This window comes from Anser cygnoides, chromosome 17 (assembly GCF_040182565.1).
Source record: "Anser cygnoides isolate HZ-2024a breed goose chromosome 17, Taihu_goose_T2T_genome, whole genome shotgun sequence".
NCBI lineage: Eukaryota > Metazoa > Chordata > Aves > Anseriformes > Anatidae > Anser > Anser cygnoides.
The window spans coordinates 6568123-6580834 of NC_089889.1; the positions used below are offsets into that span (position 1 = coordinate 6568123).

A 12712-nucleotide genomic window follows, 5' to 3' on the forward strand; every position below is an offset into this window, starting at 1 on the left:
GCGCCTGCCGGGCGGGCCGGGCCGGGGCTCGGCATGGGGAGAGGCGCCTGAAGCGGCCGCCCCGAGGAGCAGCGCCCGGCCGCGCCGAGGAGGGCATGGGGAAGGCCCGCTGCTGAGGAGCCGGCTCCTTCGCCGCCGCCGAGGATGAGCAGCGCCCGGCCCTGGTGCAGGAAGAGGCAGCCCATGGACGGAGGCGAGGCGGGGGAGAGGAGCCAGACGCCGAGCTGCCGAGGGGCTGACAGCACCGGGGCTACCCCCCTCCGGCCGGCCTCCAGCTCCTGACTGCCCTTCGGGAGCGGGGCAGGCTGCGCGCTCCCGTCCGGGTCGGGAGAGCTTCAGCCTTCTTTAAAGGGAGCTCCTTCATCGCCGCCACCGCCGTCATCACCACCGTCGCTTTCCAGCCCTGAAGTTCGCCCCGCCGGCCCTGGCAGCGCCATGGAGACGGTGGGAAAGTTTGAGTTCAGCAGGAAGGACCTGATCGGGCACGGAGCCTTCGCCGTCGTCTTCAAAGGCAGGCACAAAGAGGTGAACGAGCCCTTCTGCTTCTCCCTTTTATTATTTTTTATTTTTTTTCCCCCCCCCTCTCACCCAGGCTGAACTTGGGCACGGAGGGCTCGGTGCCGCCGGGGCTCTCGGGGGGCGCAGGGCGCCCCGCTTTGCCTTTGGGTTCTTATTCTGCCAAGTTTGGCCTTCCTCCGCTGCGCCCCTCCGAAAGCAGGGGAAGTGGCTCCCTGGGAAATACAAGGAAAGCGATCCTTCTGTGGGTTTCCCACCATCAGGGCTTGGGATAAGCCGTGGCTCCCATGGCGTGTTTATTTCTAGCGATTAAACAAGAGGATAACCGGCGTATCAAGTAATAACAAAACCCCAAACCTTGGGATTTTCTCCTCGGTCTGGCAAGTGTAATTCAGGAGAGGGCAAGTCTGAACAAGTGAGGGATATGCACCAGGGCATAAAGTGGAGGCCTTTTGTGGTGCTGCAGGATGCTTCTTTCTGTAGTGTTTGCAGTCTGTTAGGAGGCTGCTTATCCCAGTGTACATTTATGGTGAAACTGACGTCTAGCTCCGAATTACATGTGCACTTCTTCACTTTCAGAAACCTGAGCTGGAAGTAGCTGTGAAATGCATTAACAAGAAGAACCTTGCAAAATCACAGACACTGCTGGGCAAGGAAATTAAAATCCTTAAGGTAAAGGCAGACAGAGTTGTTTTCTTCTGTCTTTGTTCTCTATGCCCATTGTTGCTCCTAACTTACTGTCTTTGTTTTACTTTTTCTAGGAATTGAAACATGAAAACATCGTTGCCTTGTATGACTTCCAGGTAAATACATTCATTTATGTTAAAGCTTTCTAGATTTGGGAGAGGTTGAATGGAGTTCTTGGAATCTTGTTGGTTTTTTTTTTGTTTGTTTGTTTTTTAACAGTGTAATTTAACAGTTTGTAATCAAACATTTTCTGGGAAAAAAGTCTCCTCATAAGTTATGAAAAGGTGGACAAAGATGGCTGAGCAGATCATGTCTGAACTGTGCTCTGGACAATAAAACTTAGGCAGCTGGAAGTTGAGGTGGGAGCTCCTGTTCCCAGGATACTAATGCAGTGTGTGGTGAATATGTTTGTGCTGGAAGCTCTGAAGTTCTCAAAACATTAGAAATAAAATAAAATTACAGGAGTTACTCTGGGCACACCTGCCTTTTATTTTTCTTCCTTGGTTATGGATATGCCTAAGAAAATTTAATTTTCCTAGACAGTGTAGAAATAGTGTGACCATGACTTTGTAGCATATGATTGTCTTCAGTTCCTGAGGATTTTCATTTGCATTTTTCTGTTGTCCTTGTGGCAATCAGTAAGTGTTTAAAAATTGCAGCAGACGTTTTTAGATTATTGTGGTTTCCCACAGCTGCTTTTTCCTTCGAAGTCAGCTCTAAAGGTCTAATCTAAGGAGCTAAAACTGATTTACTCTGAAACCCAAGTTCTCCAGTGACATTTCTTTTTTTTTTTTCCTGGAATTTCTGGTTAACTTGTTGCGTGGCCTGGTGGAGTGAGGTTTTTTTCTCCAGCGTTAGTGATGCTTTTTAAGAAAAACACTGCAGCATGAAGTGGAATCCTCCTGTTTGTGGTCGCAGGGGCTGGAGGCAGCCTGTCGGCAACGCTGTTTACCCCGAGGCCTCACACTGGCAAGTGACGGCTGTGGGTTCTGGGGGCCCAGGACCCCATGCCGGACCCCGGTAGGCACCGGTCCCGTGTCGGGGGGCTGCCTGCCCTGTCCCTGTCACGAGGCCCGTGTTTGTTGACATTCCTCCTTCTGCATGGATTGGTTCGGGCGGCCCCACGTCACCCGCAGCCCGGTCGCAGTGCCTCCTGGGTGCTGTAGTCCGCCTGTGTCACCCCAGCTCTGCGGCCCTGGGGGGCTGCGTCCCCCCCGTGCCCCTCTCCTCAGGGACACGGTCATGGCCAGGTGCTGCAGGGGCCTGCTGGGGTCGGGTTCCTGGAAAGCGCCGAGTGCCCGGTGTTGTTTTTGTTGGAGGCGGGTGGACGTGGGGGATTTTAGGTTTTCTGGGAGGGAGGTGAGGCCGCTGGGAACAGGATCGCTTCTTGGAAATGCCCTTTGGGTGGGAGGCCACCTGTTCTCTGCTCCCAAACCACCCTGTAGAGCTGGACTTGCACAGACCCAGGGCAGTGACTGCCTTTGGCCTGATGCACACTGCAGAGTAGCACAGGGCTGCGGAACCTCTGTCTGAGCGTAGGCCACCCGAGGCTTTAGGATCTCTGTTTTTTTCATTTTCCTTCCCTGCATGCCTAAGTGTGTTTATTCTGTAACTTTTCAGCTGAGAGGGCGAGTGGCTGCATCGGCTCTTCCTCTGTAGTGTGCATTTGTACAAAGCATTACAGTGCTGGATTTACTTCTTGCGCATCTTTCAAAACCTTTATATTGTGTTAAACTCTCTTTGCTTCAAGTAGCTGCCTGATGGGAAACAGCTCAAAGATTTCCTGCAAAAGGAATGATTTCATAACTCCTAACTGCAGCAATGCATTTTTCTCCTTTATAGGATGGCAAATGAGCTTTAGTTAACTTCTGTGCGTAGCAGCGTGGCCTGGTGAGGTATTTGCAAGAGGCTGTGTAAGATGCCACAGACCAGAAACTTGGGAATGGCCCTGGGCTCAGGGCATGCCCGGGTGTACATTTAGCTACCAGCATTGTCAGACTCTGTGTATGACCTGGGTAATTTGGTTTCTTGGACAAAGTGAGGTGACTTAGGCTGTGAGTAGGGACGTTACATAGTGCTAGCAGGGTGTGGAATCCCCGCTGGTCTGTAATCAGGCACCTGCACAGGTTGTGTGTGTGATGCCTGGTGTTTGGCCCTGTTCTGTGGTCAGGAGTTGTACGAGTAAACTGTCTGCAGAGGTAGCAGTGCAGTTCGGTGGAAGCCTGCCTTCTGCCAACCTTCCCTTCCTTTGTGGAAAAGACTACTTTTTTTACCCCTCTTCTGAAAGGAGATGAGTTGCTTCATTCATAGATGTATATATGTTTACCCTTCAGAGTGTCGTGGGAACCCCTAACTTCTAGGCTTTCTAAAACTGGAGAGGTTTATTCTGCTGTTACAACATCACGGAGCAAAAAGGAAAAAATAGCTCCTGTGAATCTCAATGTTGCACTTTGTCTTTCTTTCCTCTGCACCTCCTCTCAGCAGTGACTTGAACTTTTACTTGCAGCTTCCTTACACACAAGGAAATGGTTGCCAAAACCACAGAGGCTGTAAGCAAGCGATTACACCCAGCAATGCTCTCTGCATTTTCCTGGTTTTAAGCTAATGCTAACCAGGCCCCATACATCAAGATTTGTGATGTGATGCCAGATTTGCCCCAGACAGGCACTTGCAGAGCTGATGCCTTGTACTGACAGCAGCTCACACCCTTGCACGTTTATTTTATCCTTCAATTTGTAGAAAATTGCTGTGTTCCTTCTTGTTTCCTAGGTCTTAGTGATACTGTCTCATACACAGTGACAAAATAAGATGCTTCCTAGGAATAAATGATCCTGGTGAATGTTTAATGCAGAGAAGTGTGGTGTCTGGACTTTTATAGATCCCCTCGCCAGAGTCCTAAGAGCACCATCATTAAATGAGAATGGCTCACAAAATGAAATATGCATATTCCCATTATTATGTGCTCATGTATTAATGAGAGGTGCTGTGAATAGTCCAGGAGCCTACTGAGACAACCCCTGCTCAAGGAGAGGATAAATCATATGTTACTGCTTTCCTAAAAGTGCTACCCTTTTAGTGTCTGTGTGGAGTTGTGCTGCAGATCTCTCCTGGGCACAGAAGTTTTTTGGCATAAAGTAAAAACCTTCCCTGTGCAGGGTGTGTTAGTTGCTACTGGACAAGTGCTGGCTCCTCAGCTGGCTCGCAGGGCAGCTGGAGTTGGGGTTTCCAGGCTGCAGCGGTCGAGAGGAGCGCAAGAATCCAGGGAGACATCTGGAGACCAGGAGCTTTTTACTCTTTTTGAAAATAGCTGACTGAGATCTTGTTTTTAAGGTGGAAATCAGTGACAACAAGGAAACAAATGTTCGCTTCCGTTGTATGAGGATTTGGTTTGGGAAAGGTTTCTTAGAGCGTGGATTTCAAAACCAGCTCAGCTCTTCGTGCATGCTGACACTGAAGGCTTTCCCCCCGTGCTCTTCCTCCACCAGGCAGCTTGGTTAAATAGGTGCCAGCTGAAGATCTCACGTGTAGCTGGTGGTACTGGGGCAGGTTTATTCCAGTACTGCAGAGCAAAGCAACCCTAGCCCAGCTGCTCAAGGCCTGCAGAAAATGCTCTATTTGTGGACATAAAGCATGCTTTAGATATTAAAGAAAGTGTTTTCTTGCACGAAATGGGAAGAAGGATTACTTTACCAGCACATCTTCCCTAGTGGTGTGTTGTGATCTGAGCTTCTAAAACAGCCCAGCCATGACTGCTTTTGTGGGTATTGCTTTTTTTTTTTTCCCCCATGGGTGGGAAGTAGAAATGCAGTTGTTACCACCACGTAGGGCACGGAACTGCTGAGTTTCTATTTCAGCCTTGGTTACCTGAGGGTCTGCTTTCCATAATTTTATGTCGAGCTGGCTCGTTGTACTCATCAGCTGGGAATGAGCTCAGAGGAACGCTTAAATCACTCGTGCAGTGAAGTCTCACCAAAAACGTGTCTGCTGGGGTGACTGTATCACCTCGAGCTCCCGAAGAGGCGACAGAGACCAGGGAGTCCTTGCAGTGCAGTCCTTCTTGTACCCAAGGATTAAGGTGGCAGAACAAAGGTTCTTTGGCTGAATGATCAGGTGCCCTGGGTTTGTCTTTGGGGCCAAGTACTAGCAGGCTCATTCTGTTGCTGCTTTCTATAAAAGTCCTGCTGATCAGTAGGATCCTGGCTGGTTGGGCTGCGACGTGCTGTTGTGCTCCCTGCGCCATCATCCTCCTCTGACACAGAGCTCTTAGCCGCCGGTCCCCATCTCGTGGCCCCTGGCACGGCTCCGTGAGCAGCAGTGTCCTTCGTGCCCTCCAGCACCGCTCGCTTCTGCTGCAGCGCTTCGCTAAGCTGCTGGTGGTGGATGAATCAGTGCTGCTGCAACGTCACCTCCCTCCCTGCCAGTGCTCGTGCCACCTAACGCAGGATCTTCTCCTCGGGCGCTGCCGTTCAGGTGCCGTGTCGCAGGAGACACGGGGCTCCACGGTGACACTTGGGATGACTAAGGAGGCGCTCTGTGCCTGGGAGATCGCGCTCCTGAGGTCAGGCAGGCTGCCTGGTTAAATCCTGTTTTAATTCCGTCCCTGAGTGAGGCTGGCAAGCTGCCTCGTGAGTGGGTGTGAAGTGCAGGCTCCTCCGAGCACTGCCAGGCAATCCTCCTCCTGTTTGTGCTGCGGACGAGAATGGGGTGTCTGCTGTCCTGCTCTGTCAGCGTCCTCGCATCTGCTGGAGGGTATCGCTGTTACCGGAGGCTGGGCCGGCCTAATTTAGAGCTAGAAGGGGGAAAGGATGGAAAATCCATCTGTTCTCTGCCAGTAATCTTGTAGGATGAGGTCTGAGAGTCTAGTGAATTGAAATAGCTACATTTATGGCAAGTAGAGTAAGATGATAAAATATAGTATAAAATACATTTCTATTTGATGTTGGCTTCGTTAGCTGGGTACTCCACTGCGCAGGTGACAAACATCTAGCAAATGCTGACCACTAAATATAGACCTTAGAGGAGTCATTGGGCTTTTTTTAGAGGGAGTGGTCTTGTTGCATTTCTGAAATGGTCATCCCTGTTTTGCTCATCCTGTATGTAAAGCACATACCTGCGTCCTTCTCACGTGATTGCGATGTCATGGAGGAGCCAGCCATGTGGAAGGTTAATAGCCTCCGAAGCTGCTGTGGAAGGTGGCATTACTCAGGCTGTACCGACAGGTTGAGGAATGTTTCCCAGGAGTAATCGGAAACTGGTAGGCTGTTGTGCTCGCCTGGAGCTCTGGTAGTGGCTGAGGTGCTATTCATGCTGCTGCTCTTTAAGCTTCATCAGTGTTTCCATCGTGAAAATTTCCACTGCTCGAGTCCTCGTGATGACCGAACGCGGTCGGTTCGAGTGGGTGAAGCAAGGTGGTAGAGATTTGGAAGGCGGATGGCGAGAGGGGCTTTCTAATTGCATTGACAGGGGAAAAATGCCCCCGAGCAATGCCTGAGTGGGGCTGAATTCAGATGGAGAACCATTGCTTGAATTTCTTCCAAATTTTTGTAGGTCCAAACCAAAGCCCAGTTAGTTTTGAGACCAGATTGGACTCAACCCTAAAGCAGGAAATTGCAATAAAAGTGTGCGTTGCAGAGGCTCATCTTAATGCTTGAGCGTGTGTAGAGAATTAAGAGTAATTAATTCACTCTCATGTGTCTTCCTTCTTCTCTTTTCTGCACCCCATGCCGTCCCACACGTCGATACCAACCAAAAAGCCTTTGCACAACGGTCAGACTAGCAAACGGCGAGGGTGAGGGCCAGTGCTGAAGGTAGGAGGTTGAGCTGGACGCCTCCCTTGGTTTGGGCAAGCTGCTGGAGAAGCTCTGCTCCTCTGAAGAGGGCACGGCTCCTCTGTGGGGCAGACAGCCTTCAGCACAGGGCAGCAGGGAGTGAAAGGCTGAGCCCAGGGTGGCCAGCAGAGCTGGTGGTCTTTGATCTGCACAGTCAGGAGTATAAGGGTGGGTTTTCGTGGGTTCGTTTCAAAACTTTTTGCGTGGGGGTTTTTCATTGTTGGGGGATTTCTTTATTTTAATTGCTTTAGCTTGTGTTCATGTAGCACAACGAAACGGCAAACCTGATGTAAAGGGAATAAAAATGGTGTGGCCTTCCAAGGCGGCAGCGCTCCTCAGGTATAGAGCAGTTAAATCTACTTTACTTAAGAAAAGCCGTCTTAATTATCTTTGCCAGATGTTATGGCTCCTCTCTGAGAAATTTAGAAAGAAATGTCCACAGCAGAATCCAATAAAAATCTCTGCCAACAGATAGCTTTAGAGCCTCTTTGTGCTTAGAGTATAGCGAAGAGGTGTTTTAACCGTGATGCCTCCTGCTTTATGATGTGCAGGCCTTAAATACCACTGTAAACGTGGAAGGATGCTCTCCGCACGCAAAGTGGGGATCTCAAAGCTGCCTTTGCTTTGATATCCAAGGCTGTTTCAAGGTGGGGGATTGAGAGGAATGAATCAAATCCTGCATCACTGGCTGCTGAGGGCGAAAACGTTCAGTCTGGCTGCGAGAACACCTGGCTTGTCTCCTAGCATCAGAGTAACAGGAGGAATTGGGTCAGCTCAGCTGGCGTGCTAGCGATCAGCCAGACAGCGTGCTTCACTTGTGGGCAGTGAAAGATGCCGAGTTTCAAGCCATTAGAGCTCCTGTTTAGCAAAGCATCCTCCGTGCCCAGCAGAAGGTGGGCCTCCAGGCAGCTCGATGCCCGGAGCACGGGAGCCGCACCAGGGCGTGAGGTGGTGCGAGGCAGAGCTGAGACGGTGCCGCTCAGCGGCTTTCAAGCGTGTGGTTTGTTTCTGTGTGTGTGTGCGTTTCGTGATAACGCTGCACACGCAACTGGGCAGTTGAGTAACTTTCTCTTTGGAGGCTTTTTTGTGTTTGACACATACGTGTATGTTTAATTTAGCTGGCGGTTGTAGCCAGCCTGTTAAAACATACTCTGCTTTCTTTGTCTTTGAAATATTGCAGGTTCAAGCCCGCGTTACCTGGCTTCTGGTAACTGGATTTTTTCATAATAACTTAAGATAATTTTTATTTGAATGAAAACTCACTTTTTTTTCTTTAAATTCCTTCTTATAACACCTTTGTGCTGTGGTAGTGTATATGGGCTTTCCTAAATCTGGTAAATGAAGTATGAAATAAATGAATGTGAAAGAAGAAGACGCACAAAGGCCAGCTCACGCATCTGCCCTAGGAAACCTAGTGGGGGTTGGGCCTCTAATTCCCACAGTTGCATTTAAAAAAAAAATCATCTCCTGCGGGATATCAGATTAAGTTTTTTGATGGCAAATCCCAAACACACCCACGCTGTTCACAGCTGCGTTCATTGGCTCTAAAATCCAGCTTCAGACGGAGTGGCTCTGCTCGTACTTGAGCGTGTCTCGGTAAGCGAGGATGTCTCAGCAAGCGTGATGCCAGCAGAAGCATTCGGCGTGATGCCAGATCCGTGGAGAAGCCTGTTCTTGTAGCCTGCCTCCTTGTCTGCCTCGATCCGCAGCACTGCCCCTGTGCTTTGTGTAGGCTGGTGCAAGGCAGCGTTACGGTGCACGGGGATTTCTTTGCAGTGCGTGTGGCCGAGCCTGGGCTAATGGGGAAACAAACCTTAAATGCGCCCTTCATAAAATGACTGTGATATGGAAAGGAGATGAGGAATAAATGTAGAAAAGCAAATTGGATCGTCAGTATTTGGATCATTGTTTTCAGGATTTTGAAGTCACTTCTCCTGATGGCGTTAACACAATGCATTGCCACTTGCAGGGAGATGCTTGCTTAGTTCAAAGAAGCTCCCAGGTCTTATCCCCCTTAGCAAAGGGGTAACTGCACTTCCCACTCCATGGCAGAAAGTCCCGACTTTTCAGGATTCTGCTGCTTTTTTCTCCCCTCTCTCATCCTTGCTGGGCTGTGCAGCAGGAGCCTGACCTGTACTGCACGCCCTGAGGCCCTCGGGCTTCCCCGAGAGCTGGCCAGCCGGGGACACACCGGCAGCGTGGGTGACACAGCATTGCCCCCAGACAGCGCTGTAAGAAGCGACTGCTCCTCAGTGTCCCCGCAGCAAGAGCCTTTAATTTGCTGTGGCACACGTCTCCGGTCTCGCCTCGAAGCTCTGTGACTTGTTGAACCTGCCACTTTGTCTCTCTCCTCTTATGACAGCGATCCTGTGTTTTGGTTTCCGTGGTTAACGTCAGCTCAGCTCGGGCTTGCTGCAGCGTTTGTTCTGCGGAGGCCCGGCGTGCCCCTGCAGGAGAGCCGTGTTTTCCTGTCGGGGCGCTTTGCGAGCGTGGTAGTCATCCGTCATTCAGCAAGGGCTCTGCATCTCGGGGCAGGCCCCGAACCTTCGTGGAGCCAGCAGCCAGCCGGCGGGGCCGTGGTACTGCAGACAGAAGAGAGGTGCAGCTCCTGGTTCAAAGGGAGCTGCGTAAAGCCCGTGTTAGTGGCAGGGGGTGGTGGAGCTTCTTCGGGTCTCTTGAAGAAGCCATCCTGCCGTTTGCCTGCGGTGGTGTTAGCTGGCCGGCACACCCATCAAGTCCCTGGACGTGACAGTGCCTTGTTCATTTTTTAAGGTCACACAGTCGGACTTTAGGACTGTTGCCAGAGGGATGTGATTGTATGGGAAGTACTTTCCCTCCCTTCCTGCAGCCCGTGCAGAACCAGAGGAGGATAGCTTTCCTGCTGTTTTTAATCCACGCTGAAGCATGACCGTCCCGAAGCAGTTCCGCTTCATAAGTGGAGAATGCTGTAGTGCCTGGAATGGGGGTGTAGCACTTTGCATCGTTGTTCTCAGGATCCCACAAATATCCCCATTCATCGAGGTGGCCATAAACCACTGCTGTGCTGCAGGACCTCCTTTCTAATTGCCCTATATATTGCCTGGTGTTCCAAATCCTGGAGCAAGCTGTCAGGTCTGTAGGGAGCAGAATGTAGTTGAGAGCTGATGAAGAAGTCAGTCGGCTCCAGGCCTTGCCTCTTACGCCTTAGGGTCTGTGTGAGGACAGTGGGAGCCCTCGTTCCCTTGGGAATTCAAGGATCTGCTGACTGTGCAGAGCTCGTTACAGCACTTTCCAGACAGCAGCAGCAGGTTTTATTGCTAGACCTGGATCTGCCAAAACAGGCAAAGATACTGAGTAGGCTGTGGCATGATGGCATTTGCTGCTCGCATACCATCTACCGGGCTGTGCGTGTGTGACTGCTACTGCAGCCCCAAGTGTCTGACTTGCAGCGTGGCCCATGCACAAGGGGAACGTGACCGCTTGTTCCTTATAACACTCTGACTCGCTTTGGGGCAGGACCTCGCTGGCTGCACAACTTGAATCCCAAAGCACTGTCCTGAAACGTGCTTTTTTTTGTCTGGCCTTACAGCCTTGTCTGGGTGTAAGAAGCACTTTGTGATGGCGCGTCTATGCAGAGAAGAGATTGTATTGTGGCAAAAGAGTACTTGCTTCTTCTCTTCCTTCATCTGAATTAATTGTTTCCTGAGTAAGAAACTGTTTGAAGTGTTCCTGAGTTCTTTATCAATAAGGTCCAGAGGGAGTGAAGAGAAGGAGCAGGGCAAGAAAACAGCAGCACAATAGGCTCTGAGATGTTTTTCTTTGTGTGAGGTCAAGAGCCGTATGAATATCTTCTAGCGATTTGCTTTTAGATCTGTTTTGCTAAGGGTGAACATTGGTAGGTGCTCCCACAATTCATACTAACGTTACTATTGTCTTTTATCTTGCTTCCGTTCAGATAGTTGCGTCAAGAGATAATCCTTGCATAGCATGAACGTTTTCCTCTTCAGAGGTTAACCTGCTTGAGCCAAGCTCTGGGCCGGAGTGAAATAACACTGAGAGGCGTTATTGCTTGGAAACTTTCTTCTGAGAACAGCAGGTTCTGTCCCCAAGCCCAGCCGGCCTGGGAGCCACGATGTTAGCTAAAGGCTTTTCCAGGTGGTTCCTGTAAAGCAAGGTTTGTTGCTACAGCTGGTGTTCGTAACACAGTGCCACTTTCAGAAGAGGGATGAACAGAAAATAGAGATCGTACGTCGAAAGGGCACCAGCTCCATGAGATCCCGCTGGCAGGGCAGGAGGACGCAGCGTGCCTCGGTGCTGAGGTTCTGCTGCAGCAAGCAGGGGAAGTGGCATTTAATAAAAACCTCAAAGCAGTAGAACTTAGCTTTCGGTTGGTGTCCCCTTTATCTTCCATTGCCAGGTTAGACCCCGAGCTTCATTTCGTGCTTCTGTTGGTTGGTCCAGTCGGTGAGGCCTGGCCCTGCTCACCAAGGTCTCTGTGGCAATTATCTTCCCTTAGCAGCTGCTGCGGACGCTGCTTGGGGCGGTGTCAGGCAGCACACGGTGGGGATCTTCTTGGAGGTGCAGAACAGGAATCTCACGGGGGGAGGCTAAGTAAACGCGCAGCGGCGTGCTTCTCTTCAGGAGAGGAACAAGAGCAGCTCTGAGGGCTTGAGTCCACACGCCTCTGCAGGAGCAGCACAGGGGCGCACCAGCAGGGCGATGCTCATCTTCCAAGTCCTCTTTCTGCTCCCCCAGCCCTCCTAGAGATGAGTTAGGTGAGGTGGAAGCTGGTTTTTGCCAAGTTCATACCCCGGCATCTGTTACAACGTTGGTCCCACACGGATGGGTAGAAATACAGCACTGCTGCAAGGGTTTTGGAGCGTTGTGTAATTAAACACTTTTCCCTTCCTGAGCATCTTTCTAAATCTGGTAGCAGGCGAGGCGCTGGGGCAGAGTGCAGGGGAGGATTTCTCTGAGGAAGTTTCCTCTCGTGGACTTTTTAAGCTGTGGTAGGAGGATGACTAACTGCGGGTACACCCAGATGCTTCCCTTTGGACACACCTAAACACAGGCTTTCCAAGAAGAGGATCATGCCACCTTCCAGTATGGGTGGAGAGAACGCTTTGGAGACAGCGCTGCTGGGTCGTAACACCCCTAACCCTGTCCCTCGCGGTGCCTCAGCGAGGGATTTTAACAAAGCACTGTCCTGGGGTGATCGCTGCTGCGTTCCTAAATGAAGTTTTTCTTTTTCCTCCATTAGCAGATGTGTGTTATTTGTAGGCAGTAGAGCCTGTTGCCTGTTTTTACACTCAATTAAGTTGTAACTTCATCGCTGAGGCCTCTGCTGTACGAGCTGCGAGTCAGGCGGTGATCCAGACTGATTAATTATCAGCTTGATGTCTCTGGCAGAGGCCGTCGGTGCTGGTGTAGAGCACAGTCAGGGTTTGTGCTGCTGTGCTGTGATGAGAGGAGTCGGGGGGTCGCCTCTGTGCTGCTCCCTGTTCGGTGGCAGGGCTGGCCTTGGCTGCAGGGGCTGGCACACGCGAGTAGGAGTCCGGAGTGAGCTGTCTGCAGCGCTTCTTGGGCATCAGCCTCCGCAGAAATACAGCAAATTGTAATGTTGTTCTCGTTTCTGACGTGGAAACGGGCGGGTTGGGCATCTCGTTTCTTTAGGCTAGCCTGCAAAGTTTGGCTCAGTGTGT

General features: G+C 50.8%; 1 protein-coding gene across 3 annotated transcripts in view; it reads left to right on the top strand.

Annotated features, from left to right (window-relative positions):
* The first annotated feature begins 277 nt into the window (after positions 1–277).
* The window catches only part of ULK1 (unc-51 like autophagy activating kinase 1), a 79410-nt gene continuing 66975 nt past the window's right edge, over positions 278–12712 (top strand). For all 3 annotated transcript variants that reach the window (XM_048063807.2, XM_048063808.2, XM_048063806.2), the window contains exons 1-3: positions 278–525; positions 1096–1188; positions 1278–1319. In XM_048063807.2, coding sequence (XP_047919764.1) covers positions 436–525; positions 1096–1188; positions 1278–1319 — 225 coding nt within the window. In that variant the 5' untranslated portion in view covers positions 278–435. The remainder of the gene's footprint in view (positions 526–1095; positions 1189–1277; positions 1320–12712) is intronic.